This window comes from Scyliorhinus canicula, chromosome 5, assembly GCF_902713615.1.
Source record: "Scyliorhinus canicula chromosome 5, sScyCan1.1, whole genome shotgun sequence".
Taxonomy (NCBI): domain Eukaryota; kingdom Metazoa; phylum Chordata; class Chondrichthyes; order Carcharhiniformes; family Scyliorhinidae; genus Scyliorhinus; species Scyliorhinus canicula.
The window spans coordinates 138,152,824-138,171,118 of record NC_052150.1 but is presented as its reverse complement, the minus strand read 5'-3'; the positions used below and the strand labels follow the sequence as shown (position 1 = coordinate 138,171,118).

The window sequence follows — 18,295 nt, the reverse complement described above, 5'->3', positions numbered from 1 at the left end:
GATACTCTACACTAGTGCAGAAGGAGGTGATATCCCCGCTTAAACAAGCATGCCTGGATGGAAATAGCAGAGGAGGTCAACGGCCGTGGGGTCATCTGGACATGTTGGCTGCACCATAAAACAATAGAAAATAGGAGGGGGAGGCCATCCGACCCTCTGAGCCCATTGCCCCATTCATTATGCTTTATCATCTAACTCAGTAACCTATTCTCTCTTTCCCCCATATCCTTTGATCCCTTTAGCCCCAAGAGCTTTATCTAACTCTTGTACACACACAATGTTTTGGCCTCAATTGCTTTCTGTGGTAATTCCACAAGCTCACCACTGTCTGGGTAAAGAAAGTTCTCCTCACCTCTGTCCTAAATGGTTTACCTTAGATTTAGACTGTGACCTCTGGTTGTGGACTCCCCTGCCATCAGGAACATCCTTCCTGCATCTACCCTGTCTAGTCCTGATGAAGGAGCTAGACTCCGAAAGCTAGTGATTCCAAAGAAACCTGTTGGACTTTAATCTGGTGTTTTAAGACTTCTTACTGTGCCCACCCCAGTCCAACGCCAGCATAGCCACATCCTGTCTAGTCCTTCTAAACTCCACCAAATATAATCCTAACCGACTCGATCTCTCCTCATACGTCAGTCCCACCATCCCAGGAATCAGAAACAAAAACAGAAAATATTGGACAATCTCAGCAGATCTGACAGCATCTGTGGAGAGAGAAGGGAGCTAACGTTTTCAATCTGGATTACACTTTGTCAAAGCTGGAGAGACCTGGAAATAGGATTAGATTTATACTGCTGTGGGGGGAGGGACGTGGAGCAATGGGGCTGGATAGAGGGCCAGTGATGGTGGACAATAACAAAGATGTGGACAAAAAGACAAAGGGAATGTAAATGGTGCTGATCATGGCTAAGGAGTGTGCGGATCGAGGCACATTAAGAGATCAGAATTTGTCAATGGCAGAACAAAGGCAAGTGGTGTGTCAAAGGACGACTAGGAACAGGGAACAGCTGGCTGAAGTGGGTGGGGGGGGGTGAAGGGAGACAATGGTGAGGGAAACACAGGTCAATGGAAGAAATTAAAAGAAATAAAAATAAATAAAAATGGGGTGCTGGTGGAAGAGAGAGTTAATAGTCTAAAGTTGTTGAACTAAATGTTAAGTTCAGAAGGCTGTAACGTATCTAAATTGGATGATGAGGTGCTGTTCCTCCAGATTGAGTTGGACTTCACTGGAACATGGCAGCAGGCCAAGGATGACATATGAACAAGAGAGCAGGAAGTGAGTCAAAATGGCAAACAACAGGAAGGTTTGGGTCCTTATGGACGGACCGAAGATGTTCTGCAAAGTGGTCACCCAGCCCGCCATTAGTCTCTGTAATGGAGAGTAAACTGTATTGGGAGCAGCAAATGCATTAGACCAGATTGAAGGAGGTGCATGTGTAGCGCTGCCTCACTTGAAACGGGTGTTCAGGCCCTTGGATGGCAGGCAGGGAGGAGGTAAAGGGACAGGGATTATTACTTCTGCGATTGCATGAGAAGGTGCTGTGGAAGAGGGTGGTGTTGTTGGTGATGGAGGAGTGGACCAGGGTACCTTGGAGGGAACGATCCCTGTGGAATGCTGACCGAGGAAGCGAGGAGAAGATGTGTATGGTGGTGGCATCATGCTGGAGTTGGCCGAACTGGTGGAGGATGATCCTTTGCATGAGGAGGCTGGTGGGTAATATGTGAGGATGAAGGGCACCCTATCCTGGTTAGAGGAGTGAGTGGAAGGGGTGAAAGCAGAGGTGAGAGAGATGGGTCAGACAATGGTTCAGACAATGATCCTCACTGTTAACAGCCATCTCTTTATTGTTGCCAAGGTTAAAACTGTGAAGGTATATGAGGTGAGATGGGGAGGGAGGTGTGCGGCGGGGCAGCGGGAATTGAAAAGCTCAGGAACCTGGGAATACCTTGGTCGGCATTGTGCCTGCCTCCTGAGAAGCATGCGCACACCTGCAGAATCCATTGGGGATGATGGTAGACCAGTCGCAGATTACGGAATGGAATTCCTGTCCGTTAACTAAGTCCACTGGTGGTACTGCTTCTCTGAATTCTTGGAGTAGCTTATGCTCTGTCAGTAGACCCTTGCTGCAGGATATCTTCGCTCTGCATTGGTTCCCACTTGTAGGCTCCTCGGTGATGTTCAGCTACTTTCCCATCCCGAGGTTGTTGCGGCAGATGGCCAAGCGTTGCTGCTGTCTGTATCATGTGCCCTTGTCTCCCTCCCATTGAGTTTCTCCACACTGGAGGGCTCGCCTCCTGGGTGGATGAGGCCCATGGCAGTTGGAGACTACTGATCTGAAAGGTCACTCTGCCTGTTCTCTTAATACTCTCACAATGCACCCTTATGCCAACAGCCAGATAGGCATTATGGAGACATGACCCTAGGCGCCTGAATGCGTTCCCCTGCCTCAATATAATGACTTTAGCCATACAGTTGTGGCCTTCCCAGAAAGCACACAAGCTGCTGTTTGCAGAAATTACCTCAGCTGCTACTTGTTAAATATCTGTGGGAGCACTGAAGCCCTGTGGATTCCATGCGCTTCCCATAAAATTCAAATGGAGCCCCAAAATATAATTTAATTAAATGTTTAATTACAGTAACTAGCTATCAATTGCCATTTTACTGAAAATGTGATCAGTTCACACTTGACTTGCTGTCTGCCACTGGTGGTAAAATATACATCCAGCAGGCCTTTGTAGAGTCCTACTCACACCAACTTATGCCTCCTTCTCCCCCCACCATCCAGACCATCCCCAAAGGGGCTGGAAAATGCTGGCTGTAGTTCATACTATCCAGGAGGAAGGTGTGGATAATTGTTTCACCCGAGCAATTCTACAGTTTTACCTGCATTGAGGTCAGATATTTTCGCCAGCATTGAGGGGACAGTATATCAGGCACTGAACTTGCACCTCAATAAAGTCTGATGAGGTGAAAGTCTCCTTTGTAAGGATTTCACAGAAAGCGGGTTTGGGAATTTTCAATCCAGTTTCCAGTGGACATTGGTTGACAGTACTAAATTAGCAATTCCACTCTTATTATTGCTGGTTTAAGAAATGGAAATAGAACAGAGAGCTGCAGTAGTTACGGAGAGGCTAGCATTGAGAATTATTACTGTCATAAAAAGTCGGAAACTTGATTCTATATCCAACCATGTCACAGAAACAGAAAATAGGAGCAGGAGGAGGCCATTTGGCCCTTCGAGCCTGCTCCGCCATTCAGTTTGATCATGGCTGATCATCCAACTCAATAGCTGAATCACACTTTCCCCATCATAATCGACTGAGGAGAACATGCTGCGACACCGTGTACCCAAAATGAATACTATTCCATTCCACTAACATGCCTCCATTAACGAGGACAGACATTAAACAAAATCTTTAGATCAGTTAAATTTAATGCAATAAGCCTGCCTTACCTTCCCCATCAGCAGTGAGGGTCTCATACGAGTCCCATCGGATTAATGGATCAGCAGTGTTATAATCCACAGTTACACCATGATCATTCTGGAGATGCTCGGAACCTAGAAAAGGAGAATATATTTAGCACGACATTTACAATTACATGGCTTTAAATTTGCAAACTATTCATTGGAGTAAATGCATTCCTGACAGCACCCGGCTTACTCCAACTGATAGATAGCATGTATTGTTTTCAACATGCAAGAAGGTGCAACATAAACTCATTGTGAGATACTAACAAAAAGATAGTTGCAGCTGTTGCAGAATTAAAAAGAAACTGTTTGAAATGAAAGCTCAAAAAGGAAGTTTCAGAGCTTGGACTAATGATGTATTTAATCCAGAATCCCACAAGAGTCAGCACACACCCATAGTTGTGGTCTGCATCACAGTTATCCAGCAAGAACAGAAAATTCAAAATATACAATTTCTAACTGAAATCTCTAATTATGTTCAACATATATAAATATAACTTTCTCATTTGAGACAGTTTTGAAAATAATAAAAGGTTACTGGTGGATATCGGAAAACTCTCAAGAGTATTGTTGGCTCCAAATTCCATCAGTTTGAAGTGTTTTTCACAAATCAAGCCATCAATATAAAAGTAAACATTGGACGGAGACAGAAAATGACAACTTATACCTTAGTTTACACAGTAAAACTTCACATTGAGAGTGAGCTCTTCATTTTGATTTACATGACTGTTTTTACTCACCCATTTAAATTTTCCTTTCTACATACATGTTATACCGAGAGGACGCATACTGATGTCCTTAAACCTTTCTTGCTGATCTTCTACTAATTCAATAACATAAGCTTTGCACATCTTGACTTCACCTCTGTCGAAGTTACAGTAAGCTACCAGCCAGGCTGAGATTCCAGTAGGAGGGGTCACAAAATTGACTACACCCTCAGTTTTGAAAGGGTTTCTCTTGCTATTTTAAAAGGTTTCATTCCTACACATTGCTTGCCAGAAGATTTTACTGGAGAAAATGGAAGATGACTGGGAAATATCACAAATCTTCTCATTCCACATGCTCTGTTGATGATATTTGAATGGAAGAAGAATTGTCCTGTTTTGGTCCCCAAGGCTACTTTTTACCGGGGCAGTCACCCCATAGTGGTTACACAATTAACTACTGCCGTGGCCAACAATAAGAAACAGATGATGAGATAGCATTTGACGGAAGAACAGGCAGAGATCTGACGAGATCAATTTCCGCTCAATATTACAATTGTTACAAGGCAAGTTTTTAACATTTACTCACACAAACTTTAGTTGCACGGTAGACAAGTGAATGTCAGTCACTCTACGTGCTTTTCAGACTTCAAATGTCTTTGCAATGCTCTGCTCACAGGGCAAAGCAAGCACAACAAATCAGAGTAACTCAAACCATTTAACAGTAAAAACGTTATGATGGACAATTTCGATCAGAGAATATTGAAGGGATGGGTCAAGGAGAAAGTCAAAGGATACACAAAGCTGAGACGTACTACCAACTTGGCCAATATGTCATGGGAGTGTCCCTTTAAGAAATGTTTTGTCTTATCACATAGCTTCAGTGATGTAATTGTGTGGGTGGAGCTGGGCTATGGCTCTGGGTGTTACTTCCGTTGGTGAGCTGGGAGCTGTTGTGTGAGTTTTTTGCTTTCATTTTTACATTTGACTGCTGTATTGAGACAGCAAGTTGTAAATTATGATGATAAACTTTATGGGACTACATCCTTTATGCTAGCCTTTGCTATCTCTTTTCATATTATTTTTACAGAATGTGGGACTGCTGGCTAGGCCAGCATTTGTTGCCCATCTCTAACTACTCTCAAGAAAATGGTGATGAGTTGCCTTCCTGAACTACTGCAGTCCATCTATTGTAGATCCACCCACAGTGCTGTTAGGAATGGAGCACCAGGAATTTGACCCAGTGACAGTGAAGGTGTAGCAATATAGTTCTAAGTCAGAATGTTGTGCGGTCAAAAAGAAATTTTTTAAAACTCCCTAAAAACTTCTGAATAGTAATCTGATAAAAGTATCAATCATCCAGGCCATCTGAAGTTTCAAACACTACAAACCACAAACACTTGAAACCACTCCACATCCGTCAATGGATAGTGTGAAATTGACCGCAGAGATCAGAGTCTGAGCTGTCAATCAAACAATGTTTCCTTTGGGGAGCAGGTGTTCTGTTATTCTAATAGATGTTGAGGCTCTCGCCAAGCCTCAGTATGTATGCCTAAAACTGACTATTAATGACCTCTGCAGTGTTCGAGGAAGCCACCCGATAAATCAGATCAGAAGAACCGGGTGGAGGGCGGCTGCTGCGGGGGGAGGGGGGTGGGGGAGTGGCATTGTCAGTTTTCATTGGGATACCTTGACAGAGCTAGATCCTGGGTCAGAAGGGGCTCAAACAGGTAAAATTTACAACGTAATTTAATGTTTTTTTCTTGTGCTCCCCAGGCCTTTCAAAGTATCCTAAGGCCTCCCTTGATCTGGGTGTCGTTTCCAACTGCTGCAAGACCTCTTCTACCTGTCCTCCTCGCTCCGAATACCTGAGCTGCTCCTAATCACAGGCTTTAACCCCACTAACTATCATGGACTGTCCCCACAGTCCCCAGCTGCACTCTGATTAAATATTAGGGTCAGTTGTCCTTCAAATCTATCAACAAATTAGAAAAGCATAAGACCATATGACATAGGAGCAGAATTAGGCCACTCGGCCTATCGAGTTGGTTCCACCATTCAATCATGACTGATATTTTTCTCGTCCCCATTCTCCTGCCTTCTCCCCATAACCCCTGATCCCCTTTTTGATCAAAAACCTACCTATCTCTGTCTTAAAGGCACTCAGAGAATCCGCCTCCTCAGCCTTCTGCGGCAAAGAGTTCCACAGATTCACCACCCTTGAAATTCCTCCTCATCTCTGTTTTAAAGGATCGTCCCTTTAATCTGAGATTGTGTACTCTGCCTCTAGTTTTTCCTAAAAGTGGAAACATCCTCTCCACGCCCACTCGATCCAGGCCTCACCGTATCCTGTAAGCGTCAATAAGATCCCCCCTCATCCTTCTAAACTCCAACGAGTACAAACCTAGAGTCGTCAACCGTTCCTCATACAACAAGCTCTTCATTCCAGGGATCATTCTTATGAACTAACTCTGGACCCTTTCCAAGGCCAGCGCATCCTTCCTTAGATACGGGGCTCACAATACTCCAAATGGGGTCTGACCAGAGCCTTATATAGCGTCAGAAGTACATCCACTGCTCTTGTATTCTAACCCTCTTGACGTGAATGCTAACATTGCATTTGCCTTCCTAACTGCCGACTGAACCTGCACGTTAACCTTAAGAGAATCGTGAACAAGGACTCCCAAGTCCCTTTGTGCTTCTGATTTCCTAAGCATCTTCCCATTTAGAAAACAGTCTATGCCTCCATTTCTCCTTCCAAAGTGCATAACCTCACACTTTTCCACATTGTATTCCATCTGCCACTGCTTTGCCCACTCTCGTAGCCTGTCCAAGTCCTTCTGCAGCCCGCCAGCTTCTTCAATTCTACCTGCCCCTCTACAGATCTTTGTATCATCTGCAAACCTAGCAACAGTGCCTTCAGTTCTTTCTTCCAGATCATTAATGTATATTGTGAAAAGTTGTGGTCCCAGCACCGACCCCTGAGGCAAACCATTAGTCACCGGCTGCCATCCTGAAAAAGACCCCTTTATCCTGACTCTCTGCCTTCTGCCAGTCAGCCAATCCTCCATCCATGCCAAGATGTTATCCTTAACAACATGGGCTCTTAACTTATTTAACAGTCTCCTATGCGGCACCTTGTCAAAGACCTTCTGGAAATCTAAAAGCATAGAAGGAAACAAGATTTGAAGAAGTCTTTGTTCAAAAGTGTGACAAATGAAGCAAGTGTTTTGATTCCTGTGAATGTTTGACAATCTCAGCAAAGCATTTTTGTCTCTGGTGAATAATTTATTGGACTCATTTGTGCTGGTCACAACACAGACAGCATTAAAATTAAGCACTGCTTTATCTAACTTTATCTAGAGAAAAAAAACTGATATGGAGGCAGTACTAATACGCAAATATCTATGATCATTACGGACTAATTGGCATCCTAGAACAAACTTGGGTATAGTTCACATTACTGACCCCATTATTTCATGATAATACTTCACTAAATAGTCTATCACTAACAGTGGTTGAAAATAAATTCCTTGATTCCCATCTCTTATTTCACCTTTCTGAAAACAACCCTAAAATCTATTCCTAATTGAACAGTGCTGAGGAGATAGGGGCTGGTTTAGCACAGTGGGCTAAACAGCTGGATTGAAGAGCAGAACAAGGCCAGCAGCGCGGGTTCAATTTCCGTACCAGCCTTCCCGAACAGGCGCTGGAATGTGGGGATTAGGGGCGTTTCACAGTAACTTCATTTGAAGCCGACTTGTGATAATAAGCGATTGTTATTTCATTTCATTTTCATTTCATTTCATTGTACATACCTTGGATTTTCTCTGGACTGGCTGAGAATACCAGCTCAATCTTCCCATATTCAGGAAATCTGTCGTCTAGAATAAAATTGGAGAATTAAATAACTGCTATAGAACCAGAAATTTATATTATTTGGATTTAGAGGAACTTTTGTGGAGATTTTTACGCCTAATTGGCGACCATTACAAAAAGACTCTAGATTTGTGTATCACCCAGGTAATAAATTGAATACAAGAAACATCTTTGTGACTGGGTTAAACGGACAATATAAATGCAAGTTGCTGTTCTGTGATGTTTTGCTAAGAGTAAGCATGCAAGGGGAAAAAACTCGTTTCTAAGTGAATATTGACCATTGCTACAAATTAACTGAAGCGCTTTCATAATACTGAAAGTGCTTTGGAATGACTGATTTTTCTCTGATTCGCACTGATTTTAAAAACCGAAAAAAATTGCAGTGCACAAGTGAACATTTTTGGATCAAAACACAAATTGCACAAATAGATGGCATTTGTAAATTTTTCTAACTTCTCAGGTCTCTCAATATTATGCACCATTCATTGTGCCGAGAGAGGAAGCAATAAAATATGTCAGCACTCACAATTTGCTTGCATGCTTGTTTTAGTAAGGTTATGTGTTAGAATCACAATCTCAAACAGAATTGCAAAAGAACCATGATTGGTGACACAGCAGGTCCCTGTCAGTTTTGCTCTGCAATGTGACTTGCACTGTTGCTTCACAGCTCCAGGGTCCCAAGTTTGATTCCCAGCTTGGGTCACTGTCTGTGCGGAGTTCTCTGTGGGTTTCCTCCGGGGGCTCCGGTTTTCTCCCACAAGTCCCAAAAGACGTGCTGTTAGGTAATTTGGACATTCGGAATTCTCCCTCTGTGTACCCGAACAGGCACGGAATGTGGTGACTAGGGGATTTTCACAGTAACTTCATTGCAGTGTTAATGTAAGCCTACTTGTGACAATAAAGATTATTATTATTAATGGGAGGTGTGACAAAAGCAAAGGGAAGGAGGCCCTCCAATTCTCCTCACTGTAGCAAAGTTATCACAGACTGTTCAGAATAACAACTTAAAGTTAAGTACTGTTTGACTTTTAGTCTACATTTAACTCAGAGATACAATTCATGGTAGCATATGGGTTTCATGAGCGTACCTTTATTTGCATTGTCCAGGTCCTCCTTCCCGAACACAAACCCAAAACCTTGGATAGAACCTGTGTGAAACTGAAGCCGGAATATAACATCTCTCGTTGCAGAACGGTACTTCTTGTGGTAGCATTTAACCTGTAACCAATTAATTTTCTCATGCTGAATATGTAATACCAATGGTCAAAGTTGCACACTTTACAGAAGATTACACAGGAAAATCAAATCCAACAGTACTTTCTCAGATTGATATCAGAAGTGGAAAAACTCTCTTCTATAGTGTGTAATTGCTTCCCATGACAGACAGTCCTCTATGCAATTCACTCAGATAATTTGCCTTTTCAAACAGCTCAATCTGCACATTTACTTTGCTATGTTTTTTTATTTAATTATTTCATGGGATGTGGGTGTTGCTGGCAAGGTCATCATTTGTTGCCCTTCCCTGATTGCCCTTGAACTGAGTGGCTTCTTAGGGCAGTTGAGATTTAACCACATTGCTGTGGATGTCACATGTCGGCCAGACTAAGATTTCCTTCCCTCAAAGATGTTTTTTTTTACAACAATCAATGATAGTTTCTGAGACTTGCTTTCAATTCCAGCTTCTTTATGAATTTAAGTTAAATTCCACCAGCTGCCCAATTCGGGGGAACCATAAATCTGAGCCAGGGAAGTGGGATGGAAATTTTCGGAGATGGGAGGAGAAAGGAATTAGAACACTAAAAGATTTATTTCTTGGGGGTGGGGGTCGTTTAGTAGGATTGAAGGAGCTGGGAGCGAAGTATGGGCTGGAGCAGGGGGAAATATTTAGATACATGCAGGTTCTAGACTTTGCCAGAAAGGAGATACAGAGCTCCCGGTAGAGCCGGCTTCCACATTGCTGGAGGAGGTGCTGACGACAGGGGGACTGGAGAAGGGGGTAGTATAGACGGTTTACGGGGATATTTTGGAGGAGGAGAAGACGCCACTAGAACTGATCAAGGCAAAGTTGGAGGAAGAGTTGGGAGAGGGTGTGGAGGAGGAGTTCTGGTGTGAGGTGCTCCAGAGGATGAACGCCTCCATCTTGTGTGCGAGGTTGGGGCTGATACAGCTGAAGGTGGTGCACAGAGCGCACCTTACCAGGGCGAGGAGGAGCCGGCTCTTTGAGGGGGTAGAAGATGTATGTGGACGTTGCAGGGGAGGTCCCGCAAACCACGTTCATATGTTTTGGTCCTGTCCAAAGCTGGAGGATTACTGGAAGGAGGTATTTTGGGTAATCTCTAAAGTGGTGCACGTGAAACTGGACCCGGGCCCTCGGGAAGCCATAATCGGGGTGTCGGACCAGCCGGGGTTGGAAATGGGCGCGGAGGCAGATGCTGTTACATTCGCCTCATTGATCGCCCGAAGGCGAATCCTGTTAGGGTGGAAATCAACCTCTCTACCCTGTGCCTTGGCATGGTGGGGGGACCTGCTGGAATTCTTTATGCTTGAAAACCTCTAATTTGAACTGAGGGGAAGGATGGAGGGGTGCTATAATTCATGGGCGTTATTCATTATGCACTTTCGAGAATTGGATCACATCAAACCTCAGGGGGGTTGGGGGCTGGGAGGGTTGGGGGGAGGGGCAACTGTATGCATTAATGTTGACTGTGGGTGACTCCTGATTCCCTTTTTGTCATTTGTTTATGTTAACATGCAGGCCAATGTCTGGGGTTTGGTGGGAGGATGGGATTGTTGTTATTGATATGGGGATTGACATTACATTCAATTATTGTTTATTGTTGGGTGTAAATTTGGGAGAAAATGTGAAAAATGAAAAAATACTTTAAAAAAAAATTCCACCAGCTGCGTTGATGGGATTTGAACCCATATATGCAGGGCATTAACCCGGGCCTCTGGATTACTAGCATAGTGACAATACCATGATGCCACTTCCTCTCCTGTAAAGTAATGAAATTGCTTCAATTGTCCTCTTCAGACCTTGAGTTTGAGAGATTGTTACTGCAGTTGTCTACCATTCCTGTGCGGATGATGTGACTGTTATTGTAACAAACCAAACATTATTAGAGTTGAACTTGATATTCCTGTCACTACCTAACCCTTGCCCCTATATAAACATTCCCAGTTTCTTGATGGCTTCTTGTAGCTTGGGTGTGCACCATTCACTGCCCCCACTGTCCTTTGAAAGGCAAATGTTCCTATTGCAATATGGCAGACAGAATTGTGCACAATACGCTTATATGAGACCAGGTCAATGCTATCTATGCAATCATGATCACTCCTGGGATCTAAACACCACTAACTTGTATTTCTATAACGCCACGAATGTAATGAAACATTTCAAGATATTTCAGAGAAAATGTAAAAAATGAAACCCCGAGCTACATTTGGTTGAATTGGGGCAAATGGACAAAAGCCTGGTAAAAGAGGTAGGCTTGAAGGATGGTCTTAAAAGAGGAAACTGAGGGAGCGCAATAGATAGGTTTGGGGAGGGAGCTCAGGGTTTAGTTAGGTTTGGGGAGGAAGCTTAGGGTTTAGTTACCTGAATGCACAGTCAGCACTGGTGATTTGATTAAAATCAGGGAGGCTCAATCGGCCCGAATTAGAGGAATGAACATACCTCAAAAGTTAGGGCAGGAGGAAATTATAGAGGTACACTGAGCACCCGGGTTCAACCCCGGCCCTGATTCACTGTCCGTATGGAGTTTGCACATTCTCTCTGTGTCTGTGTGGGTCTCACCCCCACAACCCAAAGATGTGCAGGGTAGATGGATTGGCCATGCTAAATTGCCTCTTAATTGGAAAAACTTAAAAAAGAGGTAGCGAGAGGCCAGGTGGCAGTGCCAGGCTGATACCAGCAGTGCCAGGGCAACACCCTGCCCAAATGGCATGCAGTTGGGGGATCTCTAGTTCCCTGGGAGACCCTGCAAGAGTGCCGTCCCATCTGGTCCCTGTTTGTGGAGATCCGTGCTGAACGGCATTCGCCCGAGGTCTCTGAGGCGGAGGGATTGAATCCCAAAGCCTCAGATATCTCAGGAATCTATACATTAGATTGAGGCTTACTGCTTCGCTCTAATGTGCAGTTTTGCTAAAAGGTGATCCTGCCCATTGTGGGCAGGATTCATATCGCAATGTCTCATGAAATTGCATTGAAGCGTGAGGCGATGTGAGCCAGGTAGATCCTGGGAGCGGGGATCTCCCGGCTTTCAACTGCCACACTGTACTGCGTTGAACTGCTTTTCTGGCGCAGCATGGCTGGAGGATCGTGCACTTGAAAACAAGGATAGAATTTTAAAATTGAGGCATTGCTTAGTCAGTAGCTAATAATGAGGAAGGGGTGGTTAACTGCATTGACGGTTTCATACACATCGAGAAGGACAAGATGGGAAAGTTTTCCTTCGTGACATTTCTCACTTTGATGAGAGTTTTGCTACAGGTGCGGTAACCTGATTGAAGAGATTCCAACGTAGCAGTCCAGGAAAATCAAGCAGAAACTTGGGAGGCAACAACACATCAAGGGCTCTGGAGTGAAAAGCGAGATGAGGCTGTAGTTACAACGTCAATGGACTGACATGCGGGTTTCTGGAGGAAAGGGATAACAAGGAAGGATTTCAAAGAGAGAGAGAGATAGAAGCTGAGGAGAGAGAACCATTAACAATGCTAGTTTACATGTGGGCTAGGAAGGTAAGTCACCAGTTTAGTGAGAATAGATTCAAGAGAGCACGAATGGGGCTCAAGAATAGGCTAAGTTCAGAGAGGGCATGATGGGAGGAAATAAATTAGAGAAAGACACCGAGAGGGAACATTGGAGGAAATTTGGGCAAGGGGATGGACGGAATCTGACAGAGAGAGCTGCTTGGATAGTCTCAATCTTGGTGACAAAGACATCCAGGAGCTTCTTGGACATTTGGAGTCAGGGGTGGAGATGATGGTGGAGGGAGAAAATGGCTTGCATCAGAGGATAGACTCCAGGGGTGATCACAACAACCCAGCACGATCCTAGCACTGTGAGCAGTTTTCGCAAATGAGAGCAGGACTGGATAGTCATGGCAAATTTAGCAGTGAATGGCGGCATCCCTTGCAGAGATGAGAACCATATAAGGGGAGTAGCTGAGGTGGGAGAGGGAGGAACAGCTTTATGCACTATCCCGCTCATGATCCACCCAATGAAACATGAAAAAATTGCTTTGATTGTAGCAACTTTAACGTAAAAACATAGCCTAACGCAGTGGTTCCCAACCACTGGGGTGCCCCTCCCCCAAGTGTGCCGCAAAGAAAGATTCACAATGATACAAAATTCATGTCATTAAACTAAAACTAACCTAAGTCTTCAGCTCTGCAGTTGGTTTCTCCAAGACCCTATGAATCCTGGGCCTCCCACAAATGTGTCAGCTGGGAAAGAGCCGCACATGAATGGTTTAGATTTTTATGTTGGCCAAGCCCATGCTCATGATCAATGGGCCACAGAGCTGAAGACAAAGGTACTATGTATCTGCACAAAAAGCTGAAATTCAAAATGAGTGTAAAAACCCAGGTAAAAGGGTGGCATGGTGGCACAGTGGTTAGCACCTTGGGTGACTGACTGGTGCTTGTACGTTCTCCCAGTGTCTGCATGGGTTTCCTCCCACAGTCCGAAGATGTGCAGGTTAGGTGGATTGGCCATGCTAAATTGCCCCTTAGTGTCTAGGGGTGTGCAGGTTAGGTTTCGGGGATTGGGCGAATGAGTGGAATTGGGTCAGGTGTTCTTTTGAAGAGTCGGTGCGGACAAAATAGGCCGAATAGCCTTCTTCTGCACTGTCGGGATTCCAAGTGAGAGATAGGGAGAGGTTAAAAACAACAAACAGGAGAGAGGACAGGGAGAAATTAAAAACAAAGTTCCCAGCAAAGGAAGAAGACAGAGAAAATAGAAGGTGTGGCTCAAAATATTTTTGTTATATAAAAGGTTGGGAACATGTCTGAAATGAAGACTGAGCCAAGAAAGGACAAAATGGCAAACACAACCAAATTTTGACCAAAAAAATGTTTCAGATTTTTAAAAGGAAAGTTTGATAGAGAGGCGGCAGGCAGTGCGTTCAGAGACAGAATTCCAATTTGCTCCCTTCACTGTAGACACACCATCCACCTATAAGCCTGGCATTGTATCACACTTTTCTGAAATGCAAGTAAGTGCCATCATTGGCAACCCTCGGATAAATTACTGCATTCCAACTTTGAAATGACAAATTTGAATGTTTTGACAGGACAGAATGGGGGAAATGTCCCTTTCTTTATATGATTATTATGATACATTCTCTGTGGTGTTCTGTCACAGCTTAAAATGTTTAAAATCTAATTTCTGAAATATTTGGTGGGTAATATAGATGGCAGTTCCAAAATGACACATAAAGTACAACCAGATCGTTCACTCAAACTAACATCAATCTTTCAGTGTAGGCAGTCAAAAAGAAAGAAATATACTTATTACTTACTGGGCACATCATCTTTCTGATTACAGTTTATGCTATATTTTATCTGAAAATAAACACTTTTCTCATTCTATCACTATACTGATGAAACTAGCAATAAGATACGTTTACAAGTTTCAACTGTTGCAAAAGACAAGCACATACATGCTTTCTTTAAAAAAAAATCAGGTCATTATTCTAAAAGCCCCCAATTGATATTCCACCTGAATCTAGGTGAGCAGCAAAGTAGGATCAATTATAAAATTGTTCAATCACTAAACTTACTGAATCACTGAGCATTCTACAATGAAGATTCTTCACTATGTTCACATGAGGTTATATGCAACAAAGCACAGGAGAAGAAAAGGTTTCTCTGTGTCACTAGTGATCGATTCACCAAAGTTTGTTCTGCCTGACTGCCAGCCCCTCTCAACTTTTGTCAATCAGTAATTCTAATTTTGCAAGCAGTCATGACACCAGGTTTGTGTGTATTCTGGCATGCATTTCAACTACTCCTATATCTCCATGTTCTTGCAAAACTGTTGCAAACTAGCATTGCGCCACTACAAGGATCGAGAGAGCTCAGACCACAATCATAAATCTCGGCTTCCAAGCTGAGGCCCTAAATCATCAAGCGGGTAGCATAATCAAAGATCCCTCCCACCCGGCTTATGTACTCTTCCGACTTCTTCCATCGGGCAGGAGATACAAAAGTCTGAGAACACGCACAAACAAACTCAATAACAGCTTCTTCCCTGCGCTTATGACTCCTAAATGACCCTCTTATGGACTGATCTCATTAACACTACTCCCCTGTATGCTTCACCCGATGCCAGTGTTATGTAGTTACATTGTGTACCTTGTGTTGCCCTATTATGTATTGTCTTTTATTTCCTTTTCTTTTCATGTACTTAATGATCTGGTGAGCTGCTCGCTGAAAAACACTTTTCACTGTACACGTGACAATAAACAAATCCTATCCAAATTATGTCCCCAGAAAAGCATGATACATTTCTGGCTCTATACTTTTAGCAATCTCATCCTAACTGGAAACAGGACAGGCTGTTAGCAATCCTTCCAATGATGAAGGTCCCTTTTCAGTCATTTCATGTTATGATATCACAAATCACAAAATAAATTTTCTCTCTTGGAAACATATCCCATATACCCTTCAAGTCCGGTGGAAAAGAATTGAGTTTACAAGGTCGCGAGTATGGCAGGGCTCTCCAAACTCTGTCATCTTAATAGATTGCTGTACCATGAAGCTTTGCATAAATAATAACAAACGATGAAAATCGTGTAAGGCTAACAGTTTGAAAAATGAATCTTGCAACTTTTCAAATTTAAAAAATAATTCAGCACCATTATTATTTTATGCAGTGTGTTTTTCTCACCATCTTAAATTTTCTCTTTTCCACATTGAAAAAAATCTGAATTATATTGACAGAAGTTATTCTTGTAAATAATTCCTGTTTAACCTTCACAACCTGTCTCTGTTACCTTACCCATGTGGAATGTGAACGTTGTTTCTCCTCACCAGCCTGTTCTGCTGCACCTTTCATAAATTCGAACTTGCTCAAGCTCCAAGTTGTTCAAATTAGATCTGCAGTATGAAGCCCCATACTAAATCCTGTCATATTGGCCTCTGTGACATTTATTTGTGACCTAGCCTTCCAAATCATTATCCGCATTTATAAATCTCTTTGTTCAAATTCCTATGTTGCAGCTCATGCTTCTTGGACCTCTAACACTGACTTCTGAAATATCGTCCCTTATTTTTTAAATTCAGTCTTTACTAAAGGTAATGATAGCAGGCTAGCACTTACTACCCATCGCTAGTGGCTCAAAAGGTTGATGGTGGACCTTCTTACTGTTTACTGATGCAATTGAGTAGGATGTTAGGCAACTTTAGTGGGTGGTTATGTGCTACATTTAATAATAATAATCTTTATTGTCAAAAGGAGGCTTACATTAACACTGCAATGAGGTTACTGTGAAAAGCCCCCAGTCGCCACATCCCGGCACCTGTTTGGGTACACACGGAGGGAGAATTCTGAATGTCCAAATTACCTCACAGTACGTCTTTCGGGACTAGTTTGAGGAAACCGGAGCACCCGGAGGAAACGCACGCAGGCACAGGGAAAACGTGAAGACTCCGCGCAGACAGTGACTCAAGCCGGGAATCGAACCTGGGACCCTGACGTTGTGAAGCAACACTGCTAACCACTGTGCTACCATGTGCACAATAGGGGCAGTATTTAGGCCATACTGAAGACAAATGGTGGGCTGGTTCCTCCGCCCCGCCACGCCACATTTCTGTTTCACCCCATGGCGGGATGCTCCGTTACCATAGATTTTTTTTTTCATAGATTTTACAGTGCAGAAGGAGGCCATTCAGCCCATTGAGTCTGCACCTGCTCCTGGAAAGAGCACCCTACCCAAGGTCAACACCTCCACCCTATCCCCATAACCCAGTAACCCCACCCAACACTAAGGGCAATTTTGGACACTAAGGGCAATTTATCATGGCCAATCCACCTAACCTGCACATCTTTGGGCTGTGGGAGGAAACCGGAGCACCTGGAGGAAACCCTCGCACACACGGGGAGGATGTGCAGACTCCGCACAGACAGTGACCCAAGCCAGAATCAAACCTGGGACCCTGGAGCTGTGAAGCAATTGTGCTATCCACAGTGCTACCCTCAGTGCTACCAGTGCTACCGTGCTGATGCATGGGGTTTCCTATTGCGGCAGCCCCACGCCGTTGGGAAACCCCAGTGCTGACGGCAAAACGGAGCAACCCGCCGGAGGTCAATCCAGCCCGGTAGATTTCCTTCGTGAACAAGTTGGATTTTTACTATGATCTGCCACGTTCATGGTGACTTTTACCAAAGCTGGCTTTTTATTTCCTGATTTGTTTATAAACAAACTTCCTCCTTGTTCTTAGCTCAAAACTAGCCTGGCAGAGGTGCAGGCAAAACCCACTGCATTGCGCATGGAGGTCTGATCGCACAAGCATGAATACAGAATGACCTATTGAGTATTTTAAAATTACTGAGCAGTCACTCCAACTGTCCAGTTCCGGGCATGAGGCCATCCAACAATTTAAATATTGGACAAAAAAATTGAACACACAGGATTGGGTTGCAAAGTTTTTGTTTAATTTTAGAAATGAACAGAAGATAAATGTTCAAGAAGTATATTTGCAAGATTTTTGTTTTCGTGGTAAGGATATTACACCAGATTAACTGAATATTTCATTTAATATCAAGGATCATTTGTATTCAAAGCAGCGAAACAGCCCAAATTCTGATTTGTCTGTGGGACCATGATAGTAAGATATCAACAACACTGATGAAAGCAGAGAAGCATTCTTTGCATAGGGTGTTTAGCATGCGGTGAAACCGAGAATGGAAACCACTGCATTAGACTGAAACCACCCTACCCTGATGACTCTTAGTGTCACGGTCACATGAAATATGCTATTTAAATTCAAGTTGCTGTTGTTCTTATTCCTAGAATAGGAAAATCTGAGGCTTCTGCCACTGCAGCAAAGCAGCAACAATTTTCAGTTTTTAACACCCCAGCAAATACAAATAAAGTTGGACACAGAGACTACGCAAAGTAGCTGTGCATGGCATTTTTCTAGCTCCTCCAGGGATTGCCTTTGTTGTCTGCACAGGCAAGCAGAAATATTCTTTAGCAGTATAACAACCAATAGTCATAAAAGCAGCGACAATAC

The 18,295-nt window shown here is 43.5% G+C and overlaps 1 protein-coding gene across 7 annotated transcripts in view; it reads right to left on the bottom strand.

Moving 5' to 3' along the window:
- Nucleotides 1–18,295, bottom strand: part of LOC119966295 (tensin-3-like) — a 533,488-nt gene that overhangs the window by 120,559 nt on the left and 394,634 nt on the right. For all 7 annotated transcript variants that reach the window (XM_038797763.1, XM_038797764.1, XM_038797766.1 and 4 more), the window contains 3 exons: nt 9,142–9,271; nt 7,993–8,058; nt 3,456–3,560 (listed from right to left, as the gene is read on the bottom strand). In XM_038797763.1, coding sequence (XP_038653691.1) covers nt 3,456–3,560; nt 7,993–8,058; nt 9,142–9,271 — 301 coding nt within the window. The remainder of the gene's footprint in view (nt 1–3,455; nt 3,561–7,992; nt 8,059–9,141; nt 9,272–18,295) is intronic.